This window comes from Coregonus lavaretus (assembly GCF_964263955.1).
Source record: "Coregonus lavaretus genome assembly, chromosome: 2".
Taxonomy (NCBI): domain Eukaryota; kingdom Metazoa; phylum Chordata; class Actinopteri; order Salmoniformes; family Salmonidae; genus Coregonus; species Coregonus lavaretus.
This window is the reverse complement of record NC_139989.1, coordinates 56783489-56796603: the sequence shown is the minus strand read 5'-3', so window position 1 is coordinate 56796603 and position 13115 is coordinate 56783489. Positions and strand designations below refer to the sequence as shown.

General features: G+C 41.5%; 1 protein-coding gene across 1 annotated transcript; it reads right to left on the bottom strand.

Moving 5' to 3' along the window:
* Positions 1-531: 531 nt before the first annotated feature.
* On the bottom strand, positions 532-6891 carry LOC311137507 (uncharacterized protein). The gene is made up of 4 exons (XM_084172037.1): positions 6505-6891; positions 5618-5941; positions 3324-3448; positions 532-1610 (listed from the first exon to the last, which is right to left on the bottom strand). The coding sequence occupies exons 1-4, from the start codon at positions 6569-6571 to the stop codon at positions 1512-1514; spliced, it is 615 nt and encodes a 204-aa protein (XP_084028163.1). The 5' UTR covers positions 6572-6891; the 3' UTR covers positions 532-1511.
* Positions 6892-13115: the final 6224 nt, after the last annotated feature.

Here is a 13115-nt window from a genome sequence, read left to right as displayed (position 1 = left end):
ACTCACATCTCTGTATCCACACGGTACACTTGCTGCATTACATAATAACACTCGGGTCCACAGCGGGAGAAGAAAGTCACAGCTTTAACCAAACTTTCACCACACGTTCATGACGTGTACAATGAAAACAACATGCACCTCCACTGCGGTCTGGTGTTGTGCATGCTTTAGTGACAAACAGTGTGACATTTAGGCCCTTGCCTTTTGACTCATGGAAAGACTGCCTTGCAAGGATGTAGACCTGAGTCTCCAGATGTAACGATCCTTAACCTTTTTGTCTCACAGACCGAGCAAGCAATGGCTCCTCTCCCCCTCCCCATCCTCCTCCAAGGATGTTTTGATTAACACAAACTAGGTCAAACTAAATCTGTCAGCCAACCATCTGAGGGACCAACTCCGCTATTAGGTTGTTGTAGAATGACACTCCACCGGAAAATTATTCTGCATTAACACACATTAGTATAATCGTAATGCAGTGTAACACTTGTGTTAATGAGTCAGTAGGTGGACTTATTGACTGATAGTAAGTCAGGCTTTCAGAATACAGTTTTATTTTTTTAAGGAGAGTGGGTTTCCACTCCTTTTCGTATTTTTTGTGATTTAATGAGAGAGACAGGAGTGAATGGAAGGGAAAAACAGTATTGAGTAAAGAGGTAGACCTGTGATTAGATCCCAGCTAGCTAGTGGGCCATACAGTAAGTTCTGGAAGGCGACAGCATTACCGGACAGACCAACCCCAGCCTGTCCAGTAAATATAAAAAAACAGACTTGTTTTCCTGTAGAGAGATGAGCCCTGCTGATGGGCGTTCTTAAAATGCAAACATCACAAAACTGTTGTGAAAAACATGAGATGCCACAGTGACCACAGAAACAGAACTGTTAGTCTTATGTAGACTATCATTACAGGAACAACATGATCAGTACAGGAACTAAAGCATGCAAAAGTATTAAAATTAAATAGTAGTAAAAGTTGGCTGACGCCTGGAAAATAGGCGTAGGCCCAATGCCATCAAATATGTAAACAAAAATATACAATTGAGAATCAATTCAACATTTAAAAGTGGTAAAAAAATATATTGTCAATCTATACAGCAAAATAGAATGTACGGCTAAAGATGTTGAAATTCCATGCACAAGTTAAATTGTGGTGGTAATTACAAGACTCAAGTTCTACCTGCTGCATCAGGGTCAAGGACCATAAAAAGCATTCTCCTAGCCTCTGTATGAACAACCATTTACAGTGTGTGATGTCAGTCACATACAATGCTGTGTATACTTAAGTAGCTACAGTATATAGGTAGCTTGCCTTGAGGTTGAATGACTGACATAAGTGTACATCAATGATGCAAGCCCTTGCTACTAAACACTACCTGAGAAGATATATTTCAAGGTCCTTTGTTGATATCATGTATTACAGTATGTTGACATCATTGTCTCCTAGTCAGCTGACATGGGCCTCCGTTTGGACCCAAAGTAAAGATGGCTGCCGTGCAACATCAGTAACAACCCATCTAAGGGTGGTGCGCACGTCTGATGGTGGTGCGCATGTCTTCATAGACGTCGCTAGTCCTGACCTGTGTTGGTCTCATCGTTGAACGCCATGCCTTTAACTGGGAAGACAAGAGATAATGGTCAGATATGGTACTATTAGTAGGCTATATTATTAACAACAACAATTATTTTTTTTTTTCCAACATTTACCTGACACTCTTATCCAGAGCAACTTACAGGAGCAATTAGGGTTAAGTGCCTTGCTCAAGGGCACAGCAACACATTTTTCACCTAGTCGGCTCAGGGATTCGAACCAGCGAACTTTCAGTTACTAGCCCAATGCTCTTAACCGCTAGGCTACCTGCCGCCAGTGTCTTTAGAAGGGGGACGGATCAGAAGTGCTCGTGTTTCAGTAAATATATTTTGTATTGAATTGAAATTAATTGAACTTACATTAACACATTGCAAATGTCAAAAATATACATATACATACATACACACACACACACACACACACACACACACACACACACACACACTTGAGTAAGATGAGATGGAATATGCGGGGGCAGAATTTACGCAAGACCCCAGAAGCAGTTCGTTCAGTGGTAGTGTTTGATTTGATCTACATTGATCGTATTTCATGAGTTATAACACAACTCATGAAATACGATCAATGTAGATCAAATCAAACACTACCACTGAACATGTCTAGTGCAAGGAGCTATTTCCTGTCAAATATGTTGTTGCAGTACTGATAATAGAACTTCCCCAATAGATTCCATCAGGTCTACATATATGAGTCAAAGCAAAAGGCTGAAGTTAAAAACGGTGCATTTCCCTACCAAAGACAGTCAGTAGAGACAGTGCTGATGTGGCAATCTTGCCACCCGACACACACACATGAAAAAATACTATAGTATACTATGATATAAATACTGTAGAATTCACTGTAGTGTTTTTGTGGACTAAAGTAGTATACACAGTTAACTATAGTATAAATACAGTAGTAAAATAACTGAATTATATCCTATTGTATTTACTGTAGTGTTTTTGCGGACTGTAATATACTGTAGTATTTATAGTAGTGTTTCTGCGTACTAAAGTAGTATTTACTGTAGTATACTGTAGTATTTACAGTTAACTATAGTATAAATACTGTAATAAATTAACTGTATTATTTACTATAGTATTTAATGTAGTTTTTTCCGGTTTGTTTACTGTAGTATTTACTGTAGTATACACTGTAGTATACTGTAGTATTTACTGCAGTGTTTTTGCAGATTGTATACTGTAGTATTTACTGTAGTGTTTTTGAGGACATTACTGTAGTATTTACTATAGTGTTTTAGTTGTATTATCTTTGACATAGAAGTGGAGGCTTTTTCCTTGAGGAAACCTACTGGAGAAATACTAAAAGAGAAAATGTTCCATAACCTGTAGGTAGGTAGGTAGGACTGGGGTCTGAACAGATAGTTCAGAGCTTCTGTTCTTTTCTATAACCTGGCACAAATTGGGATACGGGGGAGGGGAATGGGCAGGGTATATGCAAATGAAATACTGTAGTATTTACTATCGTTAAAGTCTAGCGTTTTTGCAGATGTAATGTTTTTGCAGACAATACTGTAGTATTTACTACAGTATTCTACAGTCTACTACAACATTATATAGTAAGTACTATACATGATCGAGGGATACTACAGTGTATAGTATTGTACAGTATATTACAGTTTACTACAGAATTCTATAGTAAGTACTGTAGTATTCTATAGTAAACTGTAGTATGTTTTCATGTGGGCACACACACACACACACTTTACTGTAGTACTTACCCTGGGGATGACCCAGATGAAGAGGATAACCAGACTCAGGAGAAGCACAGAGCCAGCAGTGACAGCTGAGACCAGCACCAGATACCTGGGAATGCCTAGCCCTGAGGACGCACCATTCTGGTCATCTGTGGTACAGCAACACACCAGAGTAGAACACATTTTTTAATTCAGTTCAGTACATATTATTTAAAATATCCCCAGGGGCAATTCATGTTATAACAGAGATGTTGAAGAATACCATACAACTCAACAAATTGACCAATCTAAACTTGTTTAGAAGTTACAGCCTCAAGTTAGGATTTGTTCCTATGAGACTGCGCCACTCAGAGCTCACATTAAGACAATGGTCCTGAATCGTTCCCTAACCCTCCTCTTGACCCTAACCCTTCAATATCTGCACCCACCACTTACAGTGGGGAAAAAAGTATTTAGTCAGCCACCAATTGTGCAAGTTCTTCCACTTAAAAAGATGAGAGGCCTGTAATTTTCATCATAGGTACACGTCAACTATGACAGACAAATTGAGGAAAAAAAATCCAGAAAATCACATTGTAGGATTTTTTATGAATTTATTTGCAAATTATGGTGGAAAATAAGTATTTGGTCAATAACAAAAGTTTCTCAATACTTTATTATATACCCTTTGTTGGCAATGACACAGGTCAAACGTTTTCTGTAAGTCTTCACAAGGTTCACACACACTGTTGCTGGTATTTTGGCCCATTCCTCCATGCAGATCTCCTCTAGAGCAGTGATGTTTTGGGGCTGTCGCTGGGCAACACGGACTTTCAACTCCCTCCAAATATTTTCTATGGGGTTGAGATCTGGAGACTGGCTAGGCCACTCCAGGACCTTGAAATGCTTCTTACAAAGCCACTCCTTCGTTGCCCGGGCGGTGTGTTTGGGATCATTGTCATGCTGAAAGACCCAGCCACGTTTCATCTTCAATGCCCTTGCTGATGGAAGGAGGTTTTCACTCAAAATCTCACGATACATGGCCCCATTCATTCTTTCCTTTACACGGATCAGTCGTCCTGGTCCCTTTGCAGAAAAACAGCCCCAAAGCATGATGTTTCCACCCCCCATGCTTCACAGTAGGTATGGTGTTCTTTGGATGCAACTCAGCATTCTTTGTCCTCCAAACACGACGAGTTGAGTTTTTACCAAAAAGTTCTATTTTGGTTTCATCTGACCATATGACATTCTCCCAATCCTCTTCTGGATCATCCAAATGCACTCTAGCAAACTTCAGATGGGCCTGGACATGTACTGGCTTAAGCAGGGGGACACGTCTGGCACTGCAGGATTTGAGTCCCTGGCGGCGTAGTGTGTTACTGATGGTAGGCTTTGTTACTTTGGTCCCAGCTCTCTGCAGGTCATTCACTAGGTCCCCCCGTGTGGTTCTGGGATTTTTGCTCACCGTTCTTGTGATCATTTTGACCCCACGGGGTGAGATCTTGCGTGGAGCCCCAGATCGAGGGAGATTATCAGTGGTCTTGTATGTCTTCCATTTCCTAATAATTGCTCCCACAGTTGATTTCTTCAAACCATGCTGCTTACCCATTGCAGATTCAGTCTTCCCAGCCTGGTGCAGGTCTACAATTTTGTTTCTGGTGTCCTTTGACAGCTCTTTGGTCTTGGCCATAGTGGAGTTTGGAGTGTGACTGTTTTGAGGTTGTGGACAGGTGTCTTTTATACTGATAACAAGTTCAAACAGGTGCCATTAATACAGGTAACGAGTGGAGGACAGAGGAGCCTCTTAAAGAAGAAGTTACAGGTCTGTGAGAGCCAGAAATCTTGCTTGTTTGTAGGTGACCAAATACTTATTTTCCACCATAATTTGCAAATAAATTCATTAAAAATCCTACAATGTGATTTTCTGGATTTTTTTTCCTCAATTTGTCTGTCATAGTTGACGTGTACCTATGATGAAAATTACAGGCCTCTCTCATCTTTTTAAGTGGGAGAACTTGCACAATTGGTGGCTGACTAAATACTTTTTTCCCACACTGTATCTACCACAATACTCCAGTATCCCTGCACATTGTACATCTGGTATTGGCACTGACCCTGTATATAAGCTTCCTATGTTATTTATTGTGTTGTTTTTTATTTATTGTCTTATTAGTTATAATATTTTGATATTGAATACTGCACTGTAGGGTAGGGCTTGCAGGTTAAGCATTTCACTGTACTTGTGCATGTGACCCAAAAATTGAATTTGAACATTGAAGGGTATAGTAAGTGCCAAATGGAGGGTTAGGGAGCGAATCAGGACTGGCTGAGACACTCACCATTCACCACCAGCAAAACAGCTCCTTCCCCCTCAGTTTTGGGTTTCTTAGAAACACCGTACAAACACCAGTAGGCCCCAGAGTCTTCTATGGTCAGGTTTGTGATGGTGATGTCCATTTTGTTGAGTCCTCCGTTAGTCGTCAATCTGAGTTGGAACCTTTCATGGATGGTGATTTTTCCTGTTTCCTGGTAATAGTAGAAGACTAGTATATTTTTTGTCAGGCGCATAAACACACTCAGGTTGTTTTGGTCTTGTAGAGTGGTGCTGCAGTGGATGGTCATGGTGTCTCCCTTCTGCTTTCGGACCAGTAGTCCATTGTTCCCTTTTATGAGCAGATGGGAGAATGGAAGAAACACACACACCATATGTGTCACATGTTTTGTTCTTTAAGGATAAACCAATACCAATCAGTCAGTTAAGGAGATTTTCACTACCCTAAACTAGTTTCACAGAAGTCTGGGTCTATTTTTGGAAACGTATTATGATTACAAGGAGCCATCTACTACTCTCATTTGAATATTGCACTTGAAAAGTAAATGACTTGAAAACAGCCTGTTGTATTGTACCTCTATGATATTGCAACTCTAGATTACAGTGGACTCTAGATTACAGTGGACTCCTGAAAAAGGCAATAGCTTGGGACTGTCGTGCCAGAGCATCAGGAGCAAGCTATTAACAATCATGTAATTGAAATGAGACTGGAAAACTGTATTGTACTTAAAGAATTCAAACTTAATCAAAGTGCACTTATCAGGAGTCGACTGTACATAATATATTTTAAATGTAAAACTGACTAGATGAAATGTTAAATAAAAAACCACCCCTTTCCATGAACTCAAAAAGATGTCCACCTCCCAATAGAAAACTAAAATAAACACCACTCACCTTTCCCAGCCAGGGTGCTGCAAAGGAGACAGAGGAAGATTGCACAACACAGACAGAAAGCAGACATTGTGCTAAAACAACATGAGCTTCACATCAAAACTAAACTGAGCCTTCAAATAACAGGAAATATATGTCTATACCACAGTGGTGTCTGCCCTTGAACCTCTCCACCAATAGGAACATGAGGTATGCCTACTACAGTGGGGGAAAAAAGTATTTAGTCAGCCACCAATTGTGCAAGTTCTCCCACTTAAAAAGATGAGAGAGGCCTGTAATTTTCATCATAGGTACACGTCAACTATGACAGACAAAATCAGAAAAAAAAATCCAGAAAATCACATTGTAGGATTTTTAATGAATTTATTTGCAAATTATGGTGGAAAATAAGTATTTGGTCAATAACAAAAGTTTCTCAATACTTTGTTATATACCCTTTGTTGGCAATGACACAGGTCAAACGTTTTCTGTAAGTCTTCACAAGGTTTTCACACACTGTTGCTGGTATTTTGGCCCATTCCTCCATGCAGATCTCCTCTAGAGCAGTGATGTTTTGGGGCTGTCGCTGGGCAACACGGACTTTCAACTCCCTCCAAAGATTTTCTATGGGGTTGAGATCTGGAGACTGGCTAGGCCACTCCAGGACCTTGAAATGCTTCTTATGAAGCCACTCCTTCGTTGCCCGGGCGGTGTGTTTGGGATCATTGTCATGCTGAAATACCCAGCCACGTTTCATCTTCAATGCCCTTGCTGATGGAAGGAGGTTTTCACTCAAAATCTCACGATACATGGCCCCATTCATTCTTTCCTTTACACGGATCAGTCGTCCTGGTCCCTTTGCAGAAAAACAGCCCCAAAGCGTGATGTTTCCACCCACATGCTTCACAGTAGGTATGGTGTTCTTTGGATGCAACTCAGCATTCTTTGTCCTCCAAACACGACGAGTTGAGTTTTTACCAAAAAGTTCTATTTTGGTTTCATCTGACCATATGACATTCTCCCAATCCTCTTCTGGATCATCCAAATGCACTCTAGCAAACTTCAGACGGGCCTGGACATGTACTGGCTTAAGCAGGGGGACACGTCTGGCACTGCAGGATTTGAGTCCCTGGCGGCGTAGTGTGTTACTGATGGTAGACTTTGGTCCCAGCTCTCTGCAGGTCATTCACTAGGTCCCCCCATGTGGTTCTGGGATTTTTGCTCACTGTTCTTGTGATCATTTTGACCCCACGGGGTGAGATCTTGCGTGGAGCCCCAGATCGAGGGAGATTATCAGTGGTCTTGTATGTCTTCCATTTCCTAATAATTGCTCCCACAGTTGATTTCTTCAAACCAAGCTGCTTACCTATTGCAGATCCAGTCTTCCCAGCCTGGTGCAGGCCTACAATTTTGTTTCTGGTGTCCTTTGACAGCTCTTTGGTCTTTGCCATAGTGGAATTTGGAGTGTGACTGTTTGAGGTTGTGGACAGGTGTCTTTTATACTGATAACAAGTTCAAACAGGTGCTATTAATACAGGTAACGAGTGGAGGACAGAGGAGCCTCTTAAAGAAGAAGTTACAGGTCTGTGAGAGCCAGAAATCTTGCTTGTTTGTAGGTGACCAAATACTTATTTTCCACCATAATTTGCAAATAAATTCATTAAAAATCCTACAATGTGATTTTCTGGAAAAAAAATTCTCAATTTGTTTGTCATAGTTGACGTGTACCTATGATGAAAATTACAGGCCTCTCTCATCTTTTTAAGTGGGAGAACTTGCACAATTGGTGGCTGACTAAATACTTTTTTCCCCCACTGTATATCAAGAAATGACGACATAACATACAGAGAATCAAGACCTGAACTTATTTAAATTGCAATTGTGGGTGTCAGTGTGTGACAGAGTCATAGGTTAGGGATAAATGAGGTTAAACAACAAAACACAATTATTTGCTGAGTATTAATTTGTGGGTTTGTCATTCAAAGACAGTGACTTCAAGTACAACTGGAATAGTACGCTACAACAACCATTTCCAATGGACACACGCCATGAACTTTTCCAAGTTAGTGCACAATGTTGTGACCTTTTATTATTGAGACTATAGGCAGGTAGATATAACGAATCAGAGTGTGTGATACCAATGACTTCTAACTCTATTGATGCTTTCTACGTGCAACCTGGGATCAGGTGATATGTGTAACACTAGACTCCCTACTCCCAGAATGGTTCACTACATAACATATCCTCTACTCCCAGACATGAGAGGTGAATGGTTCACTACATAACATATACTCACCACAACATATTTTACAGCATATTATATAACATTACAACGCCCTTAGAAAGCCACACTGTGGAGGAAGTGTGTATACACACCTGATTCAATAATTGTGGTCTAAATTGAAGACCATGGTCAGCTGCTTAGTGAATCAGGTTAGAGTGGGTCTGGTCAGCTGCTTAGTGAATCAGGTTAGAGTGGGTCTGGTCAGCTGCTTAGTGAATCAGGTTAGAGTGGGTCTGGTCAGCTGCTTAGTAAATCAGGTTAAAGTGGGTCTGGAACTAAAGCCAGTGCACACAGCACCTACGTAAACCTCAAGTCAGGGTGTGAGAACATCGCTCTCTAGTGGGGGGAGAGGTGTCTGCATAAAGCCAACAATTTGGGGCTTTTAGGGGGCCAGGCCTCAGAGATGTGGAAACACAAAAGGAAACATTTCTGGGCCAAACACTGGAGCGAAGCCTGATACGGAAAATACCCTGTTAGAAAACATTTGAAATGCATCCTCTTTTCTTCCCCCTTCACTTGAGTTCATCACTGATCTCAAGTGAGGTACCCATACAGAAAAGTTGTATATTGAAATAATGTATATGGTGGTAAATTCAAAATGCATTTCAATATATTTTGTAATGTATGTTCATGAAATATATAAATAAAATATTGATTTACATATTGTACATCTGTACAGTATGTAACATATGGCAATTGTAAATGATGATTGAACATACAGTATATCAAATGAATGTGATCTAAATGTAAGTCGCTCTGGATAAGAGCGTCTGCTAAATGACTAAAATGTAAATGTAAAATCAAGACATGAAGTAGAAAGGGATAATGTTTTTTAAAAGTCTCAATAATTTTTCTATGCTGAAGTCTGAAATATTCATTTGTGGATATGGTCCCTCTGGGCAAAAAAAGTATTTGATCCCCTGCTGATTTTGTACGTTTGCCCACTGACAAAGACATGATCAGTCTATAATTTTAATGGTAGGTTTATTTGAACCGTGAGAGACAGAAAAACAACAAAAAAATCCAGAAAAACGCATGTCAAAAATGTTATAAATTGATTTGCATTTTAATGAGGGAAATAAGTATTTGACCCCTCCGCAAAACATGACTTAGTACTTGGTGGCAAAACCCTTGTTGGCAATCACAGAAGTCAGACGTTTCTTGTAGTTGGCCACCAGGTTTGCCACATCTCAGGAGGGATTTTGTCTCACTCCTCTTTGCAGATCTTCTCCAAGTCATTAAGATATTGAGGCTGACGTTTGGCAACTCGAACCTTCAGCTCCCTCCACATATTTTCTATGGGATTAAGGTCTGGAGACTGGCTAGGCCACTCCAGGATCTTAATGTGCTTCTTCTTGAGCCACTCCTTTGTTGCCTTGGCCGTACGTTTTGGGTCATTGTCATGCTGGAATACCCATCCACGACCCATTTTCAATGCCCTGGCTGAGGGAAGGAGGTTCTCACCCAAGATTTGACGGTACAAGGCCCCGTCCATTGTCCCTTTGATGCAGTGAAGTTGTCCTGTCCCCTTAGCAGAAAAACACCCCCAAAGCATAATGTTTCCACCTCCATTTTTGACGGTGGGGATGGTGTTCTTGGGGTCATAGGCAGCATTCCTCCTCCTCCAAACACGGCGAGTTGAGTTGATGCCAAAGAGCTCGATTTTGGTCTCATCTGACCACCACACTTTCACCCAGTTCTCCTCTGAATCATTCAGATGTTCATTGGCAAACTTCAGATGGGCCTGTATATGTGCTTTCTTGAGCAGGGGAACCTTGCGGGCGCTGCAGGATTTCAGTCCTTCACGGCATAGTGTGTTACCAATTGTTTTCTTGGTGACTATGGTCCCAGCTGCCTTGAGATTTTTGACAAGATCCTCCCGTGTAGTTCTGGGCTGATTCCTCACCGTTCTCATGATCATTGCAAATCCACGAGGTGAGATCTTGCATGGAGCCCCAGGCCGAGGGAGATTGACAGTTATTTTGTGTTTCTTCCATTTGCGAATAATCGCACCAACTGTTGTCACCTTCTCACCTAGCTGCTTGGCGATGGTTTTGTAGCCCATTCCAGCCTTGTGTAGGTCTACAATCTTGTCTCTGACATCCTTGGAGAGCTCTTTGGTTTTGGCCATGGTGGAGAGTTTGGAAGCTGATTGATTGATTGCTTCTGTGGACAGGTGTCTTTTATACAGGTAACAAGCTGAGATTAGGAGCACTCCCTTTAAGAGTGTGCTCCTAATCTCAGCTCGTTACCTGTATAAAAGACACCTGGGAGCCAGAAATCTTTCTGAATGAGAGGGGGTAAAATACTTATTTCCCTCATTAAAATGCAAATCAATTTATAACATTTTTGACATGCGTTTTTCTGGATTGTTGTTGTTGTTATTCTGTCTCTCACTGTTCAAATAAACCTACCATTAAAATTATAGACTGATCATTTCTTTGTCAGTGGGCAAATGTACAAAATCAGCAGGGGATCAAATACTTTTTTCCCCTCACTGTAACTGTAAAAAGCTCAGTTTATGAAATCGATTAACTTTGGAAGGATTCATACCTCAGTAGGGTAGAGTCCCAGGGGCAAGGTTCTGTCATCTGTGCCATGGGGGTGGAGTGTTGGGCAGGGAACTGTCAAGGGAGCTGGCTTGGTGGTGTTGAGGTGGTCCCATCAGAGTAGAGCATCCTGGGATATTTTTCCCATAGACCTGCTGTTAGTGGGAAAGATGTTAGCAGGCAGTTGATCACCAGAGAAAGCGATGGTTGGCTGGCACAGTATTTGAATTAAACATTATTCACCTGCTTTCCTGAAGTAAGGATTCACTCATTTGGGAAGAGTTCCCCAGATACCTTCCCATCGGGGGAGGAGGCGGTATAGGCTTGTTCTGTAAAACACATCAACAAATTCTCCAAATGGTTAGTACCATTCTCACAGTTAAAATACAACGATCATCCACTATTTTTAACTGACATGATTTAAAGTGAATACCTCGGCCTTGGGCTCAGTTTTGTGTCTATATAGAATATTTAAACAGGTTCCTTACAGATTTGTCTTTGTCTCAGATAGATGAACCTCCTTTCATCTCCAGAAGATCCAGCTGAGTCATCCTCCACTGTTCTGAACCGCTACAGCAGGGGTCTCAGGCTCAGCCCCCGGCCGGCTGCCAGTCTGGCTCTGAGGGTTGGCCTCGGGTTAGTCTGGCTTGGTGATGGTCATTATGGAAGGATCCACAACATCTACTCTGGATATCTGTAACAAGTGGGAGACGTCAGTCCACTCCGCTCATGTCACCTACAGAACAATCACTAACTGACACACTCAGAATAGTAATTTCATTACTCATAAAATAAAGCTTAAATTACCCTTTCTCCTGAAGTAGAAATCTCCATGTGTAGTATTTACTCCACCATTCCACGTTGGTCCCACCATGGGGGTGATTGGAGATGGTGTTGGAGCATTCCATTGCTCGCAGGGATGCTGGCTGTTGGGAGGGTTGGGGGGATGCCCTCCCTCTTCGCAGGGATGATATCTTGGTATTGAGCTTGGTATTGGTATTGAGCTGCCCCTGCTCAGCTGGTAGAACACGGCGCTTGTAACGCCAGGGTAGTGGGTTCGATCCCCGGGACCACCCATACACAAAAATGTATGCACGCATGACTGTAAGTCGCTTTGGATAAAAGTGTCTGCTAAATGGCATATTAATTAATTAATTAAATATTAATCTCCTGCTGCAAGTTGTTCAGCAGGACCTGAATCTCACCCTAGAGGACATCAGGAGGTTTAGCAGACTGACACAAAGAGATAGGCTTCACACCATGCCCATTGGACCATCTTAAGGATTCTTTGTCACCCAACTCCAATTTCATTAGGAATGCCCCGATCTCAGCAGAATAATAGTGTATTTAGACAAACCTTACCAGTGAGCTCTGATGGGATGTGTCCCTGCTCCTGTGAGCTCTGACGGGATGTGTCCCTGCACCTGTGAGCTCTGATGGAATGTCTTGGTCACTGATAATGGAAAGTGAGCCAGATTAGAGCTCTATGATTCAGCAATGAAACATTCAGCACCCCATGACTATTGAAATGTACTAATGAAGTCGAACCTTGCTCCATTGGTGGTTGTTCACAGGGGAGCCATCATTTTCCATTGGCCATATTGTGATCCATATTGTGATTCCTGTAAAAGCTGGGGATTTTGGTAAAGTTACCAGAATTTTGCAATCAAATAAAGAGTCTAAGAGTACAGTAGCTAGCTAGCGATATCTGTATGAAGAACCTTTTTGTTTTAGCTCATTTGTAGCTAGTTAAAACTGCATCGCCTTTTTGTAAAACAAATGTATCTTGTTTTTTAGGTGGA